This window comes from Sciurus vulgaris (genome assembly GCF_902686455.1).
Source record: "Sciurus vulgaris genome assembly, chromosome: 14".
Taxonomy (NCBI): domain Eukaryota; kingdom Metazoa; phylum Chordata; class Mammalia; order Rodentia; family Sciuridae; genus Sciurus; species Sciurus vulgaris.
This window is the reverse complement of record NC_136475.1, coordinates 6,503,654-6,524,588: the sequence shown is the minus strand read 5'-3', so window position 1 is coordinate 6,524,588 and position 20,935 is coordinate 6,503,654. Positions and strand designations below refer to the sequence as shown.

Genomic DNA, 20,935 nt, shown 5'->3' with positions numbered 1-20,935 from the left:
AGCGTGCCTTAGCTGAACCTAGACCAGTAGATTCATTCTTTAGGGAAGGGTGCCTCGGCCTCCCAGTGAGGTCAGGACTTTGCTGTGAGGAGGGAAGAGATGGCAGCTGTGTGGACAGCCGGTCTCCAGGCATTCTCCTCTTCACTGATGTCTCTTTCAGGATCTGACCTACTGCACAGCTAACAGTCTCTCCCAAACTCGTTCCTGCCCAGCTCTAACTTCCCCGAGAGCTGGGTGCTTTGCTGCTGCCCGTTGCACATCTGTGCTTGGGGGACCTGTCAGTGGCTCTGACGACATGTCTATCATTATGTGCATCCTACTTCATACCAGAATGGAGCACTCCATACGTCCTCCAGGAATATGACTGAGGACAATAGAGGTCACCCAGTGTCCAGGCCCGAGAGATGGCCCCTCTTGGACTCTCCTTCCTCATCCTGGTCCACATCGAATTGCAGGTTCCCTTGATTTTAACCTTTCCAGCTCACCATACCTGTGTCCAAGCTTTCCAGATGGATCCATTGATGGCCGTCCATGGGGCTCAGTAGGTGTGGGTTTGTAGGGACATAGGAACATTTGCACAGTGTTATGTGAGCTTAAAAAAGCCTAGGAATATTATCACAGTCGCTTTTTTTTTTCTTTTTGAGGTGCTGGGAATTGAACCTAGAGACTTCTGCATTCTAGGCAAGTGCTCCACCACTCAGCCTGATGGACTTGTGATGCTGTTTATGAATGCTAGCGGCTAACAAAGGGGAGAGAAAAACCATAAAATCTTGGCTTGGTTTTGTAAAGTAATCCTACATATAGTTATTTATATGAAGCTTTATTATTTGCCCCCATTACCCTGCAGTAAAACCGTAGTAAAAAGAACAATAAAGCAAACCCCACACACATCAAAACAAAACAATGAAACAACAAAACCCAAAACTGAAACAAAAAAAGATAACAACAAGGTGTCAGATCAAATGTGATGCTTTATTGAATTATGATTGATAATACCATATCAGTCATTCTTATGAATAATAGTGTAGCTGTATGATTTGATGATAATTTTTAGAATCCAGAAGAAATATCAATCATAGCCCTGAAAATAAAGTCTAGGTGACAATGGGCTTGTGGTCACCAAGTTGAGCTCCTCCCATTTTAGATAGCTGGACTTGATTACAGGTGAAGTTGAAAGACAGAGTCAGGCAAGGTTAAGGGCAGAGGAGTGAAAGACTGGCCTAATTACTAGCTCACACACAGAGTAATTAATATAAATTTATTACTATAATTATAGGGCTCCTGGGTACTAGAATGAAGAGCACCCCTGGGACCAGGGTGCCCCAACTCAGCCTGGGAGCTCTGCTGCTCCTGAGGGTGCCTGTTCCCCTCAGAGGATGCAAGGAGTTGCCATAAATATAATAATAACTTATAATTATCTTAAATATGTTAATAAATATACTCATGCATATACACATATAAATAATACTTTATAAATAACATTCTATGGTCTGTCATTTTCAGGCTCAGTTTCAAGAGATGCTTTACTAAAATGACCTCACTCACTGATTGGTATAAAAAAGCCATTGAGGCAGAAAGATAAAGGTATTATTCCCTCCCTTTAAAATAATTTTAATTAATTAGCTGATCTTCTTTTTGTGATACTGGAGATTGAACCCAGGGTCGCTTTACCACTGAACCACATGTCCAGCCCTTTTGTAATTTATTTTGAGACAGGGTCTTGCTAAGGTCGCTGAGGCTGCCCTTGGTCTAGAGATCCTCCTGCCTTAGTCTCCTGGGTGACTGGGATCACAGGGGTGCGCCACTGTGCCAGTCTATTCTTTCCTTCTTGAAAACGATAAAACCAAGGTCCTAGAAATGTATCCCACTGGATTAAGGGTCCAGTCACAACTAAGAAGCAGAAGGCCCAGAGAGGAAATGAAACCCTGGGTCTGTGGCTTCTCATTCCAAGTGCTGCTGTGTGTACTTATGGGTTCTCTTATGCCTTAGTTGACCCATCTGTAATATGGGTAGACTCTTTTTGGTAGCCACTGTCTGTAGCCCTGTGGCTCTCCTGAGAATGATATGAAGAATCGTAATTAAAATGATTGGTACTGTGCAAAGTATAGGGTGTTCTCTAAATAACAAATAGCATTCTGTGTCAGTGTTGCTTCCATTATGTTTGCTCTTCTCTTACAAAGAGGGTAAACATTCATTTAGAATTACAAAGGCTCAGCCCATTCTCAGCACATGACTAAGAGTAAAGGATTCGACTTCTTCATGTACACGGTACATACGGACTGTCGGCAGCTCACAGGGGAGCACACCCCACTGCGGAGGCTGGCTTTACGACATCTGGAAGTCTGTCGTCGAGGGTGGTCCCCTTGCCATGTGCACGAGACTGTCCACCTTAGTGGCAATAAGCAGCTCGGGATGGGCAGCCGAGGTGAAGTAGTTCATATTGCCGTGCCTTTCCCAGAAGAAGATGAGGTTGAGGTCGTTCTCACCCTCTTTGATGGTTTTTGGTGTCTCTGGCATCTCCTGTGAGTAAGAGAACCGAATTCTGTTAGAGAACGGAAGACACTAGAAAAAGAATGAGAGTGAGATCCCTCGGTGGCCTCTGGCCCAGTGGCCTCTGGCCCTGTGGGAAGCAGCCCTCTAGGACGCTGACTCTGACATGATGACACAGTTTCTTCATTCATTTGCTCATGCATCAAGCATTTTCCAGATGCCTCTTAGAGGCACGGCCTCAGGTATTCGCAAGACTTGATTTCCTTCATTAATTGGAAAGAAATCTTAATTGGTCCTGACTGCCAATGACATTGGTGTCTCACTGTGTCCAGGCGGGTTGGGGAGGAGCATTGCTCATGTCTTTCCGGAAGGCCTAAGGCGGTGATTCGAAGCCCTCTAAGCATGGTGACCTCTAACAGTGTAAGTCACACCTCAGGGAAGTCATTTAGCATTTAGATGACATTTGTCTCCATAGTTAAGTCAAAAATGGAAGGTTAAACACACACACACATCCCTTCCCAGCTATTCCAGTAGCTGAATACCTTGACTAGGATCCCTGTAGACAGAGCTCTTCCTGTGAGTGTGGATGAGCTCGGACAATACTTTCATGGAAAAATGAATTTCACTTTCCATGTTGAGACGCTTCTTCCCTACTCTTTATTTATTTGGTGCCAGGGATTAAACTCGGGGACACGTGACCACTGAGCCACATCCCCAGCTCTACTTGTATTTTACTTAGAGACAGGGTCTCACGGAGTCGCTTAGCGCCTAGTTTTTGCTGCGGCTGTTTTGAACTCAGGATCCTCCTGCTTCAGCCTCCTGAGCCGCTGGGATGGCAGGCGAGCGCCACCGGGTGTGGCTTCCCTACTCTTTTAAATCTAAGTGAGTGGCCCTCTGAGGTTCCCGCGGGGTTTTCAATGTCAGCAAAGATTTTACTTCTCGAATCTGTTCCTCTCCTACCTTTTGCCACCTCAGCAGGTGGAGTTCCTCCTCCGTTTCCTGCTGGGTTTCTCTCTGACCATGACCGATTCTAACTCTTCACCGTCTCTTTTGCCCTACTGCATGGCCACAGCCATGGCCCCCGGCTGGGCTCTCCTCCTGCTGCCATGCCTGCCTTCCGGTTTGTCCTCCCTGTGAGAGATCTAAGTGAGGATGGGGCACTGCACTGTCTGAACCCCTCTAGTGGCCTTTCCTTGTCCCTGAAGTGAAATCCAGATGCCAGCTCTGCAGTGCTGGCCTCCACACGTCCTTCCTCCTTCTCATTGTGCACCACTGCACCAGTGCTGAGGGACCTGAGCTCCTTCGGATCCTTAGAAGACTGAGTTCCGAAAGGCCGAGGACTCTGACACACTGTCTCCACGGTGGTGGGCACTATGCTCCAGAAGCAATACTCGCTGAGTGAATTGAAGCACGAAGCTGCTGCCCGAGGTGCAGACACACCGTTTTCATTTGAACTCTAGCTGGAGGCAGGGGTGCCGGTTGGCCATCTGCCCACCCAACAGTGCAGAACACATGGGCAGCTCCAGTGGGCTGTGCCTGTGTGTCTGTGCTGGGGGGAGCGGGGAGGGAAGAGGGGGCTGGGGTGAGAGATGCCGGGCCACCCAGGAAGAGAGAAGCCCTGGAGCGAGAAGACCCCGGTTGCTTCATGCTCTTTGCAGGTAATGGATCCTGGCTGACCTCAGCTGGCTTACCGAAGTGTCTAGGAGGCAGACCCCATTGTCCTTCTGATTGGGACCGTGCAGGATGGACCGGGGGTGTCAGTAGGGGTGGATGGAGTAAATGGATGCCCTGGGATGGGAGCAGCGTAGGGTCAGGCAGGGAGAGGAACAGAAAGCCAGAGGCGATTGACCTCTCATATTCTCTCTCTCAGATCCTGCCTGGGGTTGCCTCTGAGGACAGGTGAGAAGTCAGACGGGGTGGGGACCGTGGTAGGAAGGAGAGATCACCGGGTCACCCCGCTGGGGGCGTCTGCCTGTTGGGATCCTTGACATGCAATGAGAGGTCAAAGAGGCAAAAGCCAGACACGGAAGACAACTGACCCTGAGCAGCACAGGGTTGCCTTCTTCTTGGGCGCTCACGAAGAGTCGCGTTTTTGAGATCCTTAGAGTCACTGGAAATTTGGAATCCTCTGCTGGTGAAATGTAGGCGCTCATGTCGAATTTCACTGGTAAAGAAAAGAGCCAAAAAGAAAATTAATCCATTGTGTTCATTGTATCCTTATAAGATTATGTGTGTATTGAGGGAGAGAGAAAGAAAGAGACAGGATGGGGAGAGAGAAGTTAGGTCTTCAGGCCGGTCAATACTTAGGGTTTTTAGAATTTCCTATGTTGACGCACCACCTAGGAACTAAGTGGGCCTTTGTTGAACCTCTTACATGAGTGAAATGAGACCCTGCAAGTTCTTCGTTCGTGAGTTCTTAGTTCATGACCTGCGGTGGAGGGTTTAGGCCCAGCATGACCACGTGAGACGTAGTTCAGCTTTCCTGAGACCAGTGCTTAACCAGGGCTGTGACGTGCCTGCTGGCCTGGGCGTTCCACTGTGGGAAATGCCCTGAAGAAATAACCCAAGGGGGACGACAGTAACAGGTTTGCAGGTGTAGCTCCCGAGCCAAGCCTGCGGCCCGGCCCGCAGAGCAACAGGGCTGCACATACCCGGGGCCACTAACACGGCAGATGCACAGACTGCGCCCAGAGAAGCGAAGGCTGAAGTTACTGTTAGGTAGAAAGATCAGGACACACGATCATGTGTGAACATCACAAAGTCTGTCAACCACAGTGCCACCCATCAGAGGGAGCCCGGAGTGCCTTTGGCCAAATCGCCTCCCCGGGTCTTTAAAAACAGTTTGTGCTCCGATGACACGTCCTCAGGCGAAAACAGGCTTGGCGTGGGAATTGGAATCCCTGTGTGACAGGGATTTCTGGACCCTTAAATTTCATTCTTCAGACCCCATTTGCAGCCCGGTGGCTGTTCTGCCCCGTGAGCATGTCATCAAAGGTGGGAAGGCTCTCCTGGTCTGGAGTTCTTTGTAAGTTTGGTCATCAGGCTTTCTAATGGAGAGGGTTTGCTCCTCACTGGTGTCTGGGTCAGTCTGAGTAGGTCATTAATATTTCTTTTAAAATTCTTTTCTAGTTGTAGGTGGACACAAGACCTTCATTTTTATCTATTCAGGCGGTGCTGAGGATTGAACCTAGTGCCCCACGCATGCCAGGCAAGCGCTCTGCCACTGAGCCACAACCCAGCTCCAGTCATGAATATTTCTGAAACTCAGTCTCTTCAACTCTAAAATCAGAGGGGAAGAATATTTGTAAGAAGCAAGGAGATAGCTCCTCAGAGGGCTCCGTGTTCCCGGCAGCGATCGGATGCCGCGTGGAACAGGCTCTGTCCTTGCCTAAGCTTTCCACCAGGGCCATATGCTTTGTCCTGTTCTAGAAGATCTGTGCCAACCAACCAGGATCTAGCGAGGTTCACTTTTTTGAAAGTAGAAAGCTTGAAAGGAAGAAAGAAGAGAAGGGAGGGACAAGTTGGCCTGTTACCTTCACGGTCCTGGTCATTTAATGAGGTAGCCTTGAGGTACTGAGACGTCGGGTCTTGGATTATACTCTGGTGGAGGGTGTCATTCAGGAAGAACTCCTCTTTGATGACCCTCCTGTAGGTGTAACTGCCACTGCTCTGGAAGACGTGAGGTGCTGACCGGGGCTTGATGGTTTCTGAAACCAGTAGCACAATTCCACATTAACGTCTACACGTGCACATGATGATAGGTACATCTTCACGTGCGAACACAAGCCCAGCAAGCAGCTCTGGAAGGGATGTCAGGTGTCGTTCAGTCCAGGGGAGGAAACAGAGGTGTGAAGTCAGTCAGCGCTGGACTCAATTCTAAGAGTAGCCTTGTGGCTACTTGTTTCTTTTTAAACAGATTTCTTGGGCAATAGTTGTGTTTTGTTTTTTAAAAGGAGATTATTGGTGTGACTTTCTCATGTGTGGTTGTTTGGAGGTTTTTGTGGCCAGGAAGACCACTGGTGTTCCCTGCCTATATTTTTCACATGGATGCACTCTGAGATAAAAGTTATCCATGCCACCAGAGGGTGTAGCCCTGGACTTTCTGGAAAGCTGTATGTATCAATTGCTTCACAAGTCCTGTGACTCTGAGTAATTTCACCTCCAGGAATCTATTCTAAGGAAATAAAATATTCTTGCTGTATTGTGAAGTGAAAAGAGCTGGGTATAAAAGTGTAGGTAGCGTCTTCCCATAATGTCAAACATTTGTGTATTTGTGTGTGTGTCTGTGCATGGAAGAGACCACAAGGAAGCATGCCATCATGATGGCGGGGTGAATTCTGAGCAGCCAAAGTGAGTTGTTTCCATGTTCTTTCCTCTATTTCTATTTTTAAGCCTTCTAAGGTGAGCCTGTATTATGGCTTAGGTGTCATTTTTAAAAAGGCATGGGAGAAGACTCACGATGAGCTAGACAGAACTGCGTTAGATGCGAGGGCCTCCCATGTACAGGTGTATGGTCAGGCTACGCAACTCCAGGAGCTATTTGCTCATAGGTAAAAGGAGAATGTGAGGTTGTTGTGGGGCGAGTCAAGAGTGCAGCCATTAATAAGTGAGTGGTGTTGGTCATATTAGTAGAGGTAGCTGTCGTGATAGTGGTGACAGTAACAGCTGCTAGCATTTCTTGGTTATTCTAGTCTAGAGTTTGTGAGTGTTGACTTATTTAATCTTTACAATCAAATGAGGTAGGGACTCCAATTATCTACACTTTCAGTGGAGGGGACTGAAGCACAGATAGATTAAGTACGGTCGTAAGGAGGCTGGTAAGAAGTTACCCACTAACAGTATAGAACCGAGTCACGTGACCTTTACAAGAAAGCCCTGGCCAAGAAAGGAGCCCGGCAGCAAGTGTTCCAGCCTCAGGCCACTGCTTCCCGCACCCCAGAAGGACCACAGTGGACCTTCCTTTGTAAGATACCAGACTGAAGCCCGGCTGTGTCTGGGTATTCTGACTCGGGGCTCTGGAGCTGGAACCCGAGGACGCTCTTGTGCAGGGCCTTTACCTTCCACATCGTAGGCAATGGCCTCCAGGTCATCATCGGAGATGGGTTGATTGAAGCTCAGCCGTCTCTTCTTCAGCGTCTTCCCGTTGGCTGACACCAGCACCAGGCTTTGCTTGAAGGTCAGCTTGGCTGTCCTCGAGCTTTCAGAGGTGCCCAGAGACATCAGCTTGTCCACGCAGGTCTCGCCAAGCGGGTCGTAGCTCGCCGCGTAGAAGGATTTCTTTGAAGAAGGAAAAATGACAACTGAGCAGCTGTTGACAGCCGTGAAAAGAGACTCCTTTCCGTGGGCCGCGTTTCGCAGCCGTGGTGAGGGGGCTCTCCACACTGCCGTTCCCTCCCTCCCTCCTTCCTGTGTCCCTCCGAAGTCTTCTTGGGAAGACTTGCATCTCTCTGAAGGTTTGAAAATGAGATGTCAGGAGCCAAGTTAGCAAAGGATCTCAGCAGGGGCAGCCTTAGCAGGGAGTTCCCCTGGGGTTAAGCCTCTACTTGCTGGTGCTTAAAATAAAGCAGGAAAACAGTCACCCCTGTTTCCAAGGGTTCCATATCCCCAGAGTCAACCAACCTCACTGAGAATACTTGGAAAAAATCAATTACATCTGCACTGAAGGAGCACAGCCTTTTTCCTGGTCTTTCTTTCCTAAATGGTGCACGGTGGCAATTGTTTACATAAGCGGTTGCAGGTGCGAGGTGTCTTAAGCAACTCAGAGATGCTTTGAAGTACACAGGAGGCGATTTGCAAACACTGGCTGTTTCCTGTCAGGGTCTTGGACATCTGCAGATGCTGGGGGAGCGGGAGTCCTGGGGCCCATGGGGCATGGATGCCCAGGGATGGCCACGCTCCTCTGGAAACAGCTTTAAAGCCAGCGCCGTGACACATAAAGGGACACCTCTGGGTGAGCGTCTGAGATTTCCTGCTCTCAGTCGGCCTGCTCGGTGGCCAGCAGGGCTGCCTCTGACCTCTGGCGCTGGTAGGAGAGAGGGTGGCCACCACAAGTCAGCTCCGGAGACAGGCCCCTGGGCCAGTGGCCTGAGAGACCACCTCGGGATGGCCTAACTAACTGCCCCAAGACTGACCCAGGAGACCCTGCTCTCAGGCTTTCGGGGTCACTCTGCTCTGTTCTGGAAAAGCCGGTGAAGAATGCCAGCAACCAGCAGCGAGCAAGGGGTCACAGCCAGAGCGGGCTACGCGGGTCCCTGGGGCTCGGGGTTCAGCCCTCTGCTGGGCTCTGGGGTGGAGGAAGCTCTTTAAGGCCCTAAGGGCAGCGTCGGCTCACCTGGTGCAGAGACAGATGGTCGATGGCCGAACTGTAGTCTTCGCTCTCACTGTCAAGAAAGAGGATGAGGACGTGATCAGTTGTGGCACCTGGCACCAGGCACCCTATTCTAACGGGACACACGGGGGCACGACTGCCACCACACAGTCAGGAGTCCTCCACAGGCTCACGCGTTCGGCAATCCACACTTCCTGACAGGGAACCGGTCACCATTAGAGCAGGCCGTGGACTTTAATGAGCCTTTACCTATGATGGCGGCTCGGCTAACAGCTGGGAGAGCCTGGCTTCAGCTTAAGTTCCTTGAGATGAAGAGCAACTTTGAAACAGCACAGAGGTCCTCTGCTTCTGTGTGTTCACTGAGACAGATTTAACGGCCTGCACTTGGCAAAACGTCCAGGCCACCACTGAGAGCCCCGCTGGTGTTGCTGTTTACAGTGGGTAATGGGAACATCAGGAGACGTTCTGTTGTTTTAGTGTGCGCATTGATCTTTCTTCTGTATCGGAATGAGGTTTGGCTGGGTGCATTCCTGTGTTCGAACTTCCCAGCAGCCATTTCCTCCTCCCCATCAAGATCAAAAACCCCTGACAACGGATTTTCTCTTGGACAGTCCACTGTACCAGAGCACAGGAGTGCAATTGAGGCTGGACCTAAGTTGATGTTGAAGTTCATGCAGGACCCAGAGAACCAGGATTAAACCCAGGGGTGCTTTTCCACTGAGCCACATCCCCAGCCCTTTTTATTTTTTAAATTTTGACGCAGAGTCTCACTAAGTTGCTTAGGGCATCACTAAATGCTGAGGCTGGCCTCGAACTTGGGATCTTCCTACCTCAACCTCCTGAGGCTCTGGGCTTATAGGTGTGCACTATCACCCCAGCTAGAGGATCACTTTTTCTAAAGTGTCCATCTGCCAGTCATTGTAATTTTAGTTTAACACGCTGGACGCTTAATTTTCCCTGGTCTTCAAGCTTTCTCTGACTTGAGGGCTAGTGTCCATCTCTACAAGCCTTTATCCACTGGACTCACGCCGGTCACTTGTAACCCCTACTGGAGTCTAGTAAGGCCTTGAACCCCTCATTAAATCCCAAGAGATAGGACCTATTTCTTTTCTTCCCCTTATTTTTCACTGGTGCATTATAGTTACACATAACGATGGGACATGTTGTTACCTATTCCTAAATACACACAATATAACCATAACATTTGCCACTTTGTATCACTCCCCAGCACTTCCTTTTTCTCTCCTCTCCTCCTTCCTCCCCCATTCTCTTTCCTCTACTCGCCTGATCTCCCTTTGATTTTCACAAGCTCCCCTCATCACACTTCCTTTCCCTTTTTCTTCTCCAGCTTCCGCGCATGAGAGAGAACACATGACCCTGGACCTTCTGAGTCTGACTTAGCTCACGTGACATGGTGTTCTACAGGAAACTGTGTCTCACCTGTAGCAGTTCCTCAGGTCTTCGAACAGGTCGGGGACTTTGGCCATGTTGACTTCTGCAACAGAGAACACGGGTAGCTGTCAGCTCAGTTCAGCCAGCCTCGGGACCAGAAGCCTCCGCTCTGAGCGTCTTGGGAAACTCTGTGGGCAGCCTGCACCCAGCATCTCTCCTGAATTCTTTCCTACGCACCTGCCTCCCTCACTCCATGGTAAACTTCCTGGAACATGCCTTATTTCTCTTGGTATTCCTTTTGTGCCCAACCCAATGCATTGCACATGATGAACAGTCAGTGCTCAGGTGGGTTAAGAGAAAAAAAGCCCCTTAAATTGAAATATTTGCCTATGTAAATCCAAGAGAGAGACAGAGTGGAAAAAGGTTCAATGTTCTCCGATTGTTTTTGACAGCAGAGTTTCCTCCTGGAGGAAGACACAACGTGTCTTGGATGCCCTCCCAGGGATCCAGTTTGGCTGCCCCTCAGTTCCTCATCAGTCAAACCAGAGCCTTTTCCTGAAACCTGACTGTGCTTCTAGCACACACGCCAAACCAGGGCAGGACAAGGAAAGAAGGAAGGAAGAGGCCAGAGTTTTATAGACGTTAGTCTGAGCGTCAGCTGCCAAGGAGAGAGACGAAAGCCGTCTTAAGAGCCAGAGATGGAGCAAGGACAATACCTTGGCCGACTCAAACGCCAACGAAATGACTCCCTCTCGGCCTGGAAGCTCGCTCCTGAGTCAGGCTGCCTTTGCCTTTTATAATTGCCTCCTCTTGAGTAGGTGTGGCCTCCTTGAGTCATAGGGAATTTACAGGAACCCAGTCTTGTCTGTTTCGATGTTCACTAGCCTGACCCTCTCCAGAATTCAGTACTTGGTAATGGTGTGTACAAAGGTTCTAGGAATTACCAGCTTGATTCATTTGTTTATTCCTTGCTCCCTACAATTATAAACATGTAGCCTGAGAAAAAGGGGAGGAGGGCAGGAGGCTTATCAAGTTTCTAAAAATACATGATGGGGGAGGAAGGGAAAAAAATCCCCAAATCACAAGTGTAGATAGCGAGAGTCCCAGGGGGCTTGCAAGCACGCTTGGTGTTTGGACTTAATGTGTTCATCCGGCCCAAGGGATGAATGTGAACCTGCAGGGCAGTTGACAGCCACTGGTAGCTACAGGGTGGCATTTGAGGGAAAATGAACCATTTTTTTCTGAAGAGGGAGGTTTGCTTGAATCAGACACTAATCTCTTGAGTATGGAGTGATAACCTCATGGCTGTGTTAGGGGCAGGAGATAAAAGTGACATTTATCACAAGAGTCAAGATCTCTTGCTCCTGTGAATTTTGTCAGCAGAGGCGACAGAGCTTCAGGAGAGACGCCTCTGGCCCAGCCACCTGGAGGCACAGTGGCTCACAGATGGGGGACCCGGAGTGAACCAGCTGAACCAGGGACTCCGTTGTCTGATGGAGGCTGGGGAAGGGGAGGCCCGGCCTCGGGGTTCCCTGGTTGTTGTCATAGAAGGCTTTTCCAGAGTCCTGAGGCCAGCTAAGTTCAGGTGGTAGAACATCAGACCCTTAGCAGATGGATGCTTCAGGTTTTCCCTTGGAGTTCAAACCACACACATTTTAAACAAAGGAAGGGGATGGAAGAAGGACTGGGGAGAAAGAGGTGAGGGTGAAGGTCAAGGAAAGGTGAGATCCAGAAATGTGGCGTGGAGAAGCAGAGAGCGTCCTGGTGGCTGGTGGGAGCGTATGAAGTGTCCCTGGCCCCGCTCAACGGCAAATCGCTGCAGGGTTTGAGTGACCACGGGGTCTATTCCACACGTAAAATCTCTGATCCCGCGGCCAGCAAAGCTCCTCCTGGTGCCCTAACAGTTATGAACAGAGCCGCGGGGGCATTGGCACCTGGAGAGGGCCACTGGAAGGGAGCGAAGGACAGGAATGGGCAGAGGCACCGTGGCTCACAGGTGTCCCTGTGTGGACAGACAGCATGCCGGTGGATCCACACCAGTCCCTACCTCACCTCCCCGCGGGGCAGCACAGACGTGCCAATTCTGGTCACCCCCTGCCTCAGGCATTGTGTGAGGACTACGACAACAACAATAACAATGCTAATGAGGGCTTCAGCCACTCGGGAACCTGTGCAGTCAGCACGGGATCACCTCAGTTCCTGGGAGAAAATCAGATCCCGTGGGAACACGCTGGTTTGAAATCCAACATGGAGGACACGGGCAGGTGGAGCCGCAGTCCGAGCCCAGAGAGGGCTGGTTTCCAGGAACAGTGCAGGCTCCTCTTTTGTAACCCGGGAAAACACCGGAGGTGGATCCACCATCTGCAGGCACGCCCATCCTGGCCCCATCTTCATCCCTCAGTTGCTGAGAATTCTGCAGATGCGGTTGGTGAATTTCTCAAGGAGAGTTTGGTTGAGAAATAGCGAGCTTGGTTAGCACCGTCAACCTGCCCTTCACATGACCTTCTTAGAAGCAGGGTTTTTATTTATTTATTTATTTTTTGTACTGGGGATTGAACCCAGGGGTACTTAACCACTGAGCCACACCCCCAGCCCCTTTTATTTTTTAAGACAGGGTCTCACTAAGTTGCTTAGGGGGTCACTAAATTGCTGAGGCTGGCCTTGAACTTGGCGATCCTCCTGCCTCAGCCTCCTGAGCTGCTGGGCTTGCAGGCATGCGCCACCGCCTTTGGCCTCAGTAGAAGTTTTTAAGTGAAGGGCGGGTGGGGAAGGCTGGAGTGAGGGGCCTCCCTTTCTTGGGAGGAGCATGCTTCTCCACAAGTGCCAGACCACCTGTTCCGGGGAAGGGAGAGAGGAAGGCGTGGGTGGGACTTCCCTGTGGCCTGGCGTGTGGGGGACGCTGCCCTCTGATAGGGACTCGGGTGGCTTCATGTCTGTACCTCTGGACTCTGAGAGGAGGCCTCAGAACCTTTCCTGGACTCATCGTCACCAAAACCGTGCAGAAGAAATCGCTTGTGCGCGTGTTCTACGCCACAGGGTTTGGAAGGCACCAGTGTTTTTCTTCCACGACTTCCCGAATTAAGTATGATTGAAAATATTCAGAAAAACCGTGCCGTACCCAGCACGAGCAGGTAGCTGCTGCTCCTTGACACCATTCCTGGGACGACGCAGTACGCTCAGCATTCACAGGCGTGTTGACTGAGTGAGTCGAGACGTCACCCAGAGAGGGTCCAGGGTGTACCGGAGCGGGACGGGGGTCTGTGGGCTACTAAGCCTTCTCAGGCGAGGGACTGCCATGTCTGGGCATGCTGCTGGTGCTTACAGGGGCCGGGTGGTCCCGGAGGGAATTCCTGTGGATATTTTCTCCTTCGGGTGGCGTAAAGCCTCTCGGGGGCTAGAGCATGCATAAGCCATCACACGGGGGACAGCCGAGCCTTCAGGCTGAATTCCTGTCCTGTTTCGTTACCCTCTGCTCGTGAATCCCATGACAGTTAGGGAGGAGAAGAGGACTTAACAGGAGCCTGCTCCGCTCCAGGTGGTACAGCACATTATCTCACTTAATCCTCTCATCAGACCTGTGAGGTGGCTATTCTCTCACTTGAGAGAAGAGGAAGTCAAGTTCTGGAGGAATGAAGCAACCAGCATGGCTTGGCGGCCACCAAGTTGCGGAAATGGGATCCAGACGCTAGGCTGGCTCCCTCCAAACCGCGGGGCCTGCTGTCTTCCTCAGCGTGACCCCCGCCTGACCTGTACCCTTTTAATCTTCAAGTCTTCTGCTCTGCCCGAGTCTATTGAGGGTCCTGGAATTGTATGTTAGAGGAGGACGTGCTTTGGGGACTGTGTAGTTAAAACCCTTCCCTTCATGAAAGAAGAAACGGGCGTGGAGGGACATGCTGTCCCCAGGTCACATGGAGGATTCAGAAGAGAGGGGGAGAATTTAAAGCCATTTCTTGAATTCTTGCTCAAAACATCATACTTAGCAACCCTGCTCCTGGGGGAAGGGGAGGCGAGGAGATGATCTCTACTGAGGCGTCTCACTCAGATCAGGAGTCACGGAGAGCAAAGGGACACGGGAATCCCCGATCTGGAACTCGGTGGGACTCACCAGCACCAGGGAGCAAAACCTGTCGTGGTTTCTGCTTTCCTGAGAGCAGACAGCGAGGTCCGAGGAGGCCCGAGCGAGAGGACAGACTGAGGTCTCCGCAGGAGAGGCTGGAAGCAGGTTAATCAGTCGGGAGGGACGGGGCACACACCCGCCTGCGAGGCTGTGCGGAATGAGGTGCGAGGCAGTCACCTGGGAGGCTGGTGGCAGGGCAGCAGGGCAGCGGGGCGACGTCCTGCTGGCCATGAGTCCCTGCCCAGGGCTTAGTGAGGAGCCACACAGGTGGAGGGGTGCTTTTGAAGGACAGCTCTGCCTTCCCAAACAATTTCCAGGATGCACAGCATAGACGGGGTCGGGGGTCATAGCGGGAGGAGAACGTTTCCACCTGCCACCTGACTGCAGCCTGCGTGGCCATGACCGAGTGGGCCTGGCATGTTCGGGAGAGCAGAGGCGGCTGTACAGGGGGTGTGTGGAGATCCCGAAGGTGGCAGAGACCTGCCTCAGGGTGGGTCCTGGCAGACCCCCCTTCGGCTGGGACCCTCCCCTTGTCTTCCCTTATTTATCCCCTAATTTATGGGCTGTTTGGCTTCTAAATTCCCTTTCCCTCTTTTCTTGAGATGGTGAGTAATAGGGTCGGGCCCTCTTTGCCCTCTTCTGAGGATGCCCTTTCAAGAGGAGTTCACTGAAGCTTCCTGGGTGGCGACCGTCCTGTCTGGGCCTGTCTCCTACTTTTCTTCCTGCCTAATTGTGATTATCTAATCAGAAGTGCATTTTTAAAGAATTCTTCTTTTCTTCAGAGTTGTTTTCCTCATTGGAGTCAAGGTTACCTCTGGTCTGAACTTGGTTCTCAATTTCAAAATTGAGTAATTGTATTACTACTTTGGATTCTGAAACACATTTATTCAATATTGCTGTGTGAGGGAAATGCAAAAATATAAAGAAGAAGAACATAAAACCCGCCAACGATTTAGTAACTAGGGAGAATCACGACGGCGATCCTTGGTCCGTGGAGATCTCTTCCCAGACCGCCCTGGTACTCTGCATTCTTTCAATTTGTTGTCCTGAACCCTCGGAAGAGATGTGGTGGACGTGCTCACCAAGTCCCGTCTGCTCATCTGTGGGACGACCACCTTTGTCTTCTGGTCTCCCCTGCAGTGAGCTGAGGACTCACTGGTGGCTCCTGGCCAGTGACAGGGTAGGAAGTGACCGCGGTGGGATGAAGGGGATGAAGGGGCCAGCCTGGCCTGGTCAGGAACGACCTCCCCTGTGGCTGCCATGCGTGGGAATGGAGCAACTGTTTGAGACTCTGTGTCCCTCGTGAGTCACCAAGACTTGAGTGTTGGTGGCTGTGGAGTACCTAACTAACTCAGAGCAACCGACCAGCTGGGACCCCCTTCCCTCCCCACCACCGGCCTGGATGGCGGGCGTGGTCTCCAGACCACGCGGTCGTTTTCTTCTTGGACAGAATGGAGCCTAGATTTGTTTCCTCTCTACCCTCTGGGAGAGGGATCTTCCAGTCAGACAAATCAAGAACCTAAACAGATGCTCTCATTTTGACCCAATTTGGATTCTAGATACAGAGAAGAGTTAGCCAGGAAAATGAGACAGAGGACTGCTGAGCAGGCGTGCCGACAGCGCATCGGTCAGGAATGGGACACGGACACCCTCCGTCCCGTTTCGCAGGGCCTATCTTATAAAGATGGACATAGGCATTCGATCCAGGCAAATGGTCAATACCAGAAGCCCTCCACCCAGCCCCTGCTCTTCTCCTTCCTCCAAGGCTGCGGACTCCTGGCTGCAGAAGGTGTGGCCCTGGTGAGACCAGCCGGGGTGTGGGCGGGCCTGGCAGGTGGCACAGCCACTGGAGAAGCGAGAGGCATAGATCTCTGTGCTGGCTCTGATGCTGGCAGGTGCTGTGGCCTTTGGCAGTCCCCACCTGTCTCTGGGCTTCCCGCATTGACAGAGGGAGGAGATGGGATGACTTCCGGGACCTTCCAGCCCTATGCATCCCAGAGTTCATGAATGAACACCCAAACGTGACCGTGTCCTGCCTCATGGCCTCCCTGTGCCCCCAAAATACTGTGTGTGGTTGCGAAACTCATTTCCTTCCTGTCCTTCTATAGTCTTTCTCTGGGTCTTGGATAGTTGAGTCACAAATAGATACGGGCTAAACTTTCTGCTTTTCTTCTCCCATTACTTCAAAGGCGAACTTGGATTGTGACTCTGAGTATAAATAGAAATGTTCTATTTATTGTGTAATTGTTGCCGATGAATTAGAAGAAAATGGCCTCTTTGCCACATCTGTGAGGCGGGGCTGACTCAGTCTTGTTTTCTAGAAAGCTTGGTACCCACAGAGGACATCTGGGCTCTTACTGGCCCCAAGAAAAGGAAGTTTGGCTTTCTGAGACTGAAAGTCTGACAGGTTTGAAAGGGTTTTGATAGGAAAATGAACATCCGAGGGGAAAAAGTACCATTTTAATTTTCCCTTTTCCACATCCTTCCTTTTATGGAGTCTTAGTGCTGTCCCCAATGGGCTGTCCTGTCCCACCCGGGGCTGCGCGCAGCTGCTGAGGGAGAGCACTAGCAGAACGGGGAGGCCTGGGCTTGGGAGCAGAGCCGGGCGGGGAGCACACTGGCTGAGCCTGCCGGGGAGGCTGCCTCTGAGCTCCGTCTGCAGAGCGGCCCTGCGTGGAGCCCTGGGGCAGCTGGCAAAGCTCTCCAGCTCGCAAGCTGTGGGGAAGACACGTGAAGACCACCACGAAGCAAGCAGTGTCAGGAGGCCACACAGACAGAAGGCGGAGAGCGGCCGTGGGTGCTGCGTGCCAGCATGGACGCCACCGCTGTGTGTTTGCTTGAGGGGCTGGATTTGCACCGTGGAGAATGGACACTCCAGGCTGAGGAAACAGGATGGTGGAGGCGTTGGGCCCGTACTTCCCTTCTCCACCACGTGGCCATGGGCCAGTGGCTTGGCTTCTAGGGCTTTGGTGGCCTTGTCTGTGACACTGGCGTGGCCATCCTTACTCACAGGGCTTGGAGGGATTACGTCAGATAGTGTTTGCCAGAATGTTGTGTTGGCGCAATGTGCTGTTTCCTCTCCTCTCCAAATCTCCAGCATCCCCCACCTCTGCATCTTCACTTGGTCTCTTCTTCCCTCTTCTGTCTGCTCCACGGGTGGAATTTAGACCTTTCTTTACCTGTTTCAGTTCAGGTCGCTCCTTGACACAGGGTGGAAAGAACAGGCTTTCTGCAGGCATGTCCAATGTGGTTAGCCAAAAATCAAGTCTCAGTTGAGGGAGTTGGAGGTATGGTCAGCTTGCCTGCAGTGGGATAGGGGCCAGGATGTTATTCAGAGTTATGGGTTCATCCATCCGCCCTCTCACTCATTCCTTCATTCATAGAAAGTGGGGATCTTTGCTTCAGGAGTGACGTAGAGATGAGGACCGAATGGTAAATAAGACAAACGTGATTCCTCACGTTGTGGAGTGTGTCTGCTAGCAGAGACGCCACAGCTTGTGCATGCATTCCCAGGCGTGATGACGTCTCAGCCCGTTCATGTGCTATAATGAAATACCACAAACTTGGTGGCTTATAAACAACAGAATTTATTTCCCACAGTTCTGGAGGCTACAAGTTCCAGATCAAGGTGCTAGCAGATGCAATGTCTGCTGAGGGTCCACCTTCTGGCTCAGAGACTGCACCTTTTCCTTGTATCATGGCAGAAGTGGGCAAAGAAATTCTCTGGGGGCATCTTCTACATGAGCACTCCCTCATGACCCAGTTACCTCCCCAAAGCCCTGCTTCCTACGCCCTCACATTTCAACAAATGAGTGTTGGGCAGAGGCAAACCTTCAGTCCATAGCCGGTGCTCATTAAGAAAGGGGGTATGGATGGAGGTCACCCCAATTTACTCTGAGAGGCCAGAGAAAGTCCCCTGGGAAAGCACCATGATGGAAAGGAAGGGTAGGACTTAGCCAGAGGAAGGCACAGGCAGGGAAAGAGATTCAAGTGCCTGCAGGGTGAAGGGCACAGGGAGAGCCCGGAAGCCAGGGAGAACTGGAGAAGCTCAGAGAGGGCCATGCAGAGGCAGCAGCCCTCAGGGCGGGCCGAGAGGCACAGGATGGGCTGAAGAGCTTGCAGGGGCCATTTGTCAACAGAACACCCAAATCCGTAGATGTGGAGAGACCTCAACTCTCCACTTTGAGAGCTTCCTCCCAAGGGAATTCACCCCCAGGATTATCTAAAGATGCATCCTTATATTCTTCTAGTTATTTTATAGTCTAACTTTTTTTTTTTCACATTAAACCTTTAATTTATTAGGAATTCAATTTGGGAGGAGGAAGAGAATCTCACCTTTTATTTAGTTTAAATGGTTTGTTGGTTCCCAAACACTGCTCATAGATTGAAACCCACTTCCCACCTCCGGTTTGAAATTCTGGAAGTTCAGCATCTAAACGTAATTCTTTACCTTTCGGGCAACTTGGAGGAAATCAGAGACTGAGCGTCAGACGCCCCATTTCCTTCCTGAAGGGCACAACGACGACATCACTTCCCCTTGCTCCACTTGGTTCCACAAACTCTGTCTTTCTGTACTCTTGTAAGGCACCGGTTCAGCTCTAGAAATCCCCAGAGCCACAGAAAAAGCAGAACTAACTTGTGGAGAAACCTGGGAAACCCTCACCAATTGAGCTAAACCTCCCTGCGCGTCCAGAGGAGAGTCAGCACTTTCCCCCAGACGTCACTCAAGATCTCCATGCCATCCTGGAGTCCTGGTCGGCTATCCTGCACACCCAGACGGCCTCCATGGCCTCTCTGGCCTCCTCCACCACCTGGTGACCTCCTGGTTTCACCTCCTCACTCACTTCTTGTGCCCAGAACCTTCTAGCACGTTCTTGCTCTGCCCCAGTGCTCATAAATGGAAGTCCAGCTGTTAGATCTAGAAGGCTCCTGTAATCTGGTCCCGCTCTGTCTACCTCTCTTTGCCTTACACAAAAACTTGAGAAAATGGCTGGTCCAGGCCTGCAGTTCCTCCTTTCAGGGTTTTTGGAGCTGTTTCCCCAGTCCAACTCTTCCTCAGAGCAGCAAGTACTCCTGCTACATTCCCGTGAAGTTGGGGTGACTCCAGAGCTGGGTCACTTGCTGCTTTGCATAGCAGCCCACTCTGCAGTGGGCAGATCTGTTGCTGGAATATTCTTCCTTCCAGTGTACCAGTATCTGTGAGGTCCTGGGTGAGTCCCAATGTGTGTGCTAGGTAGACCCTTGAAGATGCACACAGGGTCTGACACCTCAGGAGAGTCCTTGGGCATTTGGTGGCCTCTCCAGGTGCCCTGAGCCCCCTCCACTGCTCCTCAAAGAGCTTGCTCCTTAGACCCCTCTGGGTGTGGTTGCTGTCCTCAGACCAGGTCCGGTTTGCTCTTGGCCCCCTTGAATGCTCCGGGGGGCGAGGGGTGGGGTGGGGTGGGCTTTCTGCCTCCCGTGGTATGGGTTTTAGTCACTCGGTAACAGAGCAGAGGCAACTCTCACAGTGAACCACATTTTTCTTTGTTTAAATGCTCTATGATTTTGTCTGCAAAAGCAAGGCCTGGCCAAACCATTTATGTCCAAGACTGGCTCGGGGAAGATTGGGGCCAGTGTCACGGAGCTGTAACTCTATTCAGTTTGGGGGACAGAATCCACGTGAGCAGGGCTCTGGGTGGTCACTGCCTCTGGAGGGAACTCATTGTTCATCTCTCACCATAGTAAGAGGATCGTGGGGCTCAGTCAGAAGGACGGGTCGGGGGCAGCCCTCCTTCCCTAATAGGAGTTGTGAAAATCACAGTGAATTTCTTGGCAAAAAAGAAAGATTTGGTAATCCTCAGGTTTCTTTCCCACACGTCTGATGTATTCCTTAAAAAGTTTGGAAATTTGCTGCTCTTGTAGACTTGTCGCCCATTTACGTGCTTTTGACAACTGAGCTATCTCAGTTCCCCATAGTACTGATGAGAATGTTGAGCCCCTGGGAAGTTAAGCGAGTTGCCCAGAGTTGCTTAACCAATATTTACTAGGTCCTGGGCCAAAACAGGGCCTAAGCCACCTCCTCATTGGTACCCTGCTTTGTTTCTGTACCTCACCATCTCTGGGTATGAGCCCGTGCCCTTGGCACACGACACACTGTACCCCAGGGGAACTCCCAGGTGGAACCAACTCCTCTTACTACAACAGGACTAATCAGTGATAGTATTTCCTCCAGGGCTGACACAGTTTTGAGTGCCAAAAAAGGTGTAAATGCAACTCAGGTCTTGGCATAACTACACAATCTATTAGCATATCTAAAATTAAAAAGACTCACCATAACAAGTGTTAGTGAGCATGTGGAAGAACTGGAACTGTCACACATTGCTAGTGGGGGTGTAAAATGGGGCACCTGCTTTGGGAAACAATTTGACAGTTTCTTAAGAAGTCACCAAGTATCTGTCACGTGACCCAGCCCTTCCACTCCTGTCTTTATCCAAGAGAAATGAAAGCATTGTTTATACAATGCTCATACCAGAGTATTCATAGTAGTGTTATTTGTCATTGCTAAAAACAAACAACACTAGGTCACTGATAAGTGAATGGACAAGCAGACTCTGATTGGTCATATAATG

The 20,935-nt window shown here is 50.9% G+C and overlaps 1 protein-coding gene across 1 annotated transcript; it reads right to left on the bottom strand.

The window, feature by feature from the left end:
* Positions 1-953: 953 nt before the first annotated feature.
* On the bottom strand, positions 954-11,051 carry IL1A (interleukin 1 alpha). Its single transcript, XM_079110684.1, has 7 exons — positions 10,927-11,051; positions 10,259-10,313; positions 8,822-8,870; positions 7,548-7,767; positions 6,024-6,197; positions 4,530-4,654; positions 954-2,520 (listed from the first exon to the last, which is right to left on the bottom strand). Exons 2-7 carry the CDS (start codon positions 10,303-10,305, stop codon positions 2,326-2,328), a joined length of 810 nt encoding a protein of 269 aa, XP_078966810.1. The 5' UTR covers positions 10,306-10,313; positions 10,927-11,051; the 3' UTR covers positions 954-2,325.
* Positions 11,052-20,935: the final 9,884 nt, after the last annotated feature.

What these genes read in the sequence shown, in the direction of transcription:
- IL1A (XM_079110684.1), bottom strand. Translation starts at nt 10,305, where the DNA reads ATGGCCAAAGTCCCCGACCTGTTCGAAGACCTGAGGAACTGCTACAG. An exon ending in AAATGACCAGGACCGTGAAG is followed by an intron (nt 4,655 to 6,023) that starts GTAACAGGCCAA and finishes TTTCTTTACCAG; the next exon opens with TGAAATTCGACATGAGCGCC. An exon ending in GCAACCCTGTGCTGCTCAGG is followed by an intron (nt 2,521 to 4,529) that starts GTCAGTTGTCTT and finishes TCTTACTCACAG; the next exon opens with GAGATGCCAGAGACACCAAA.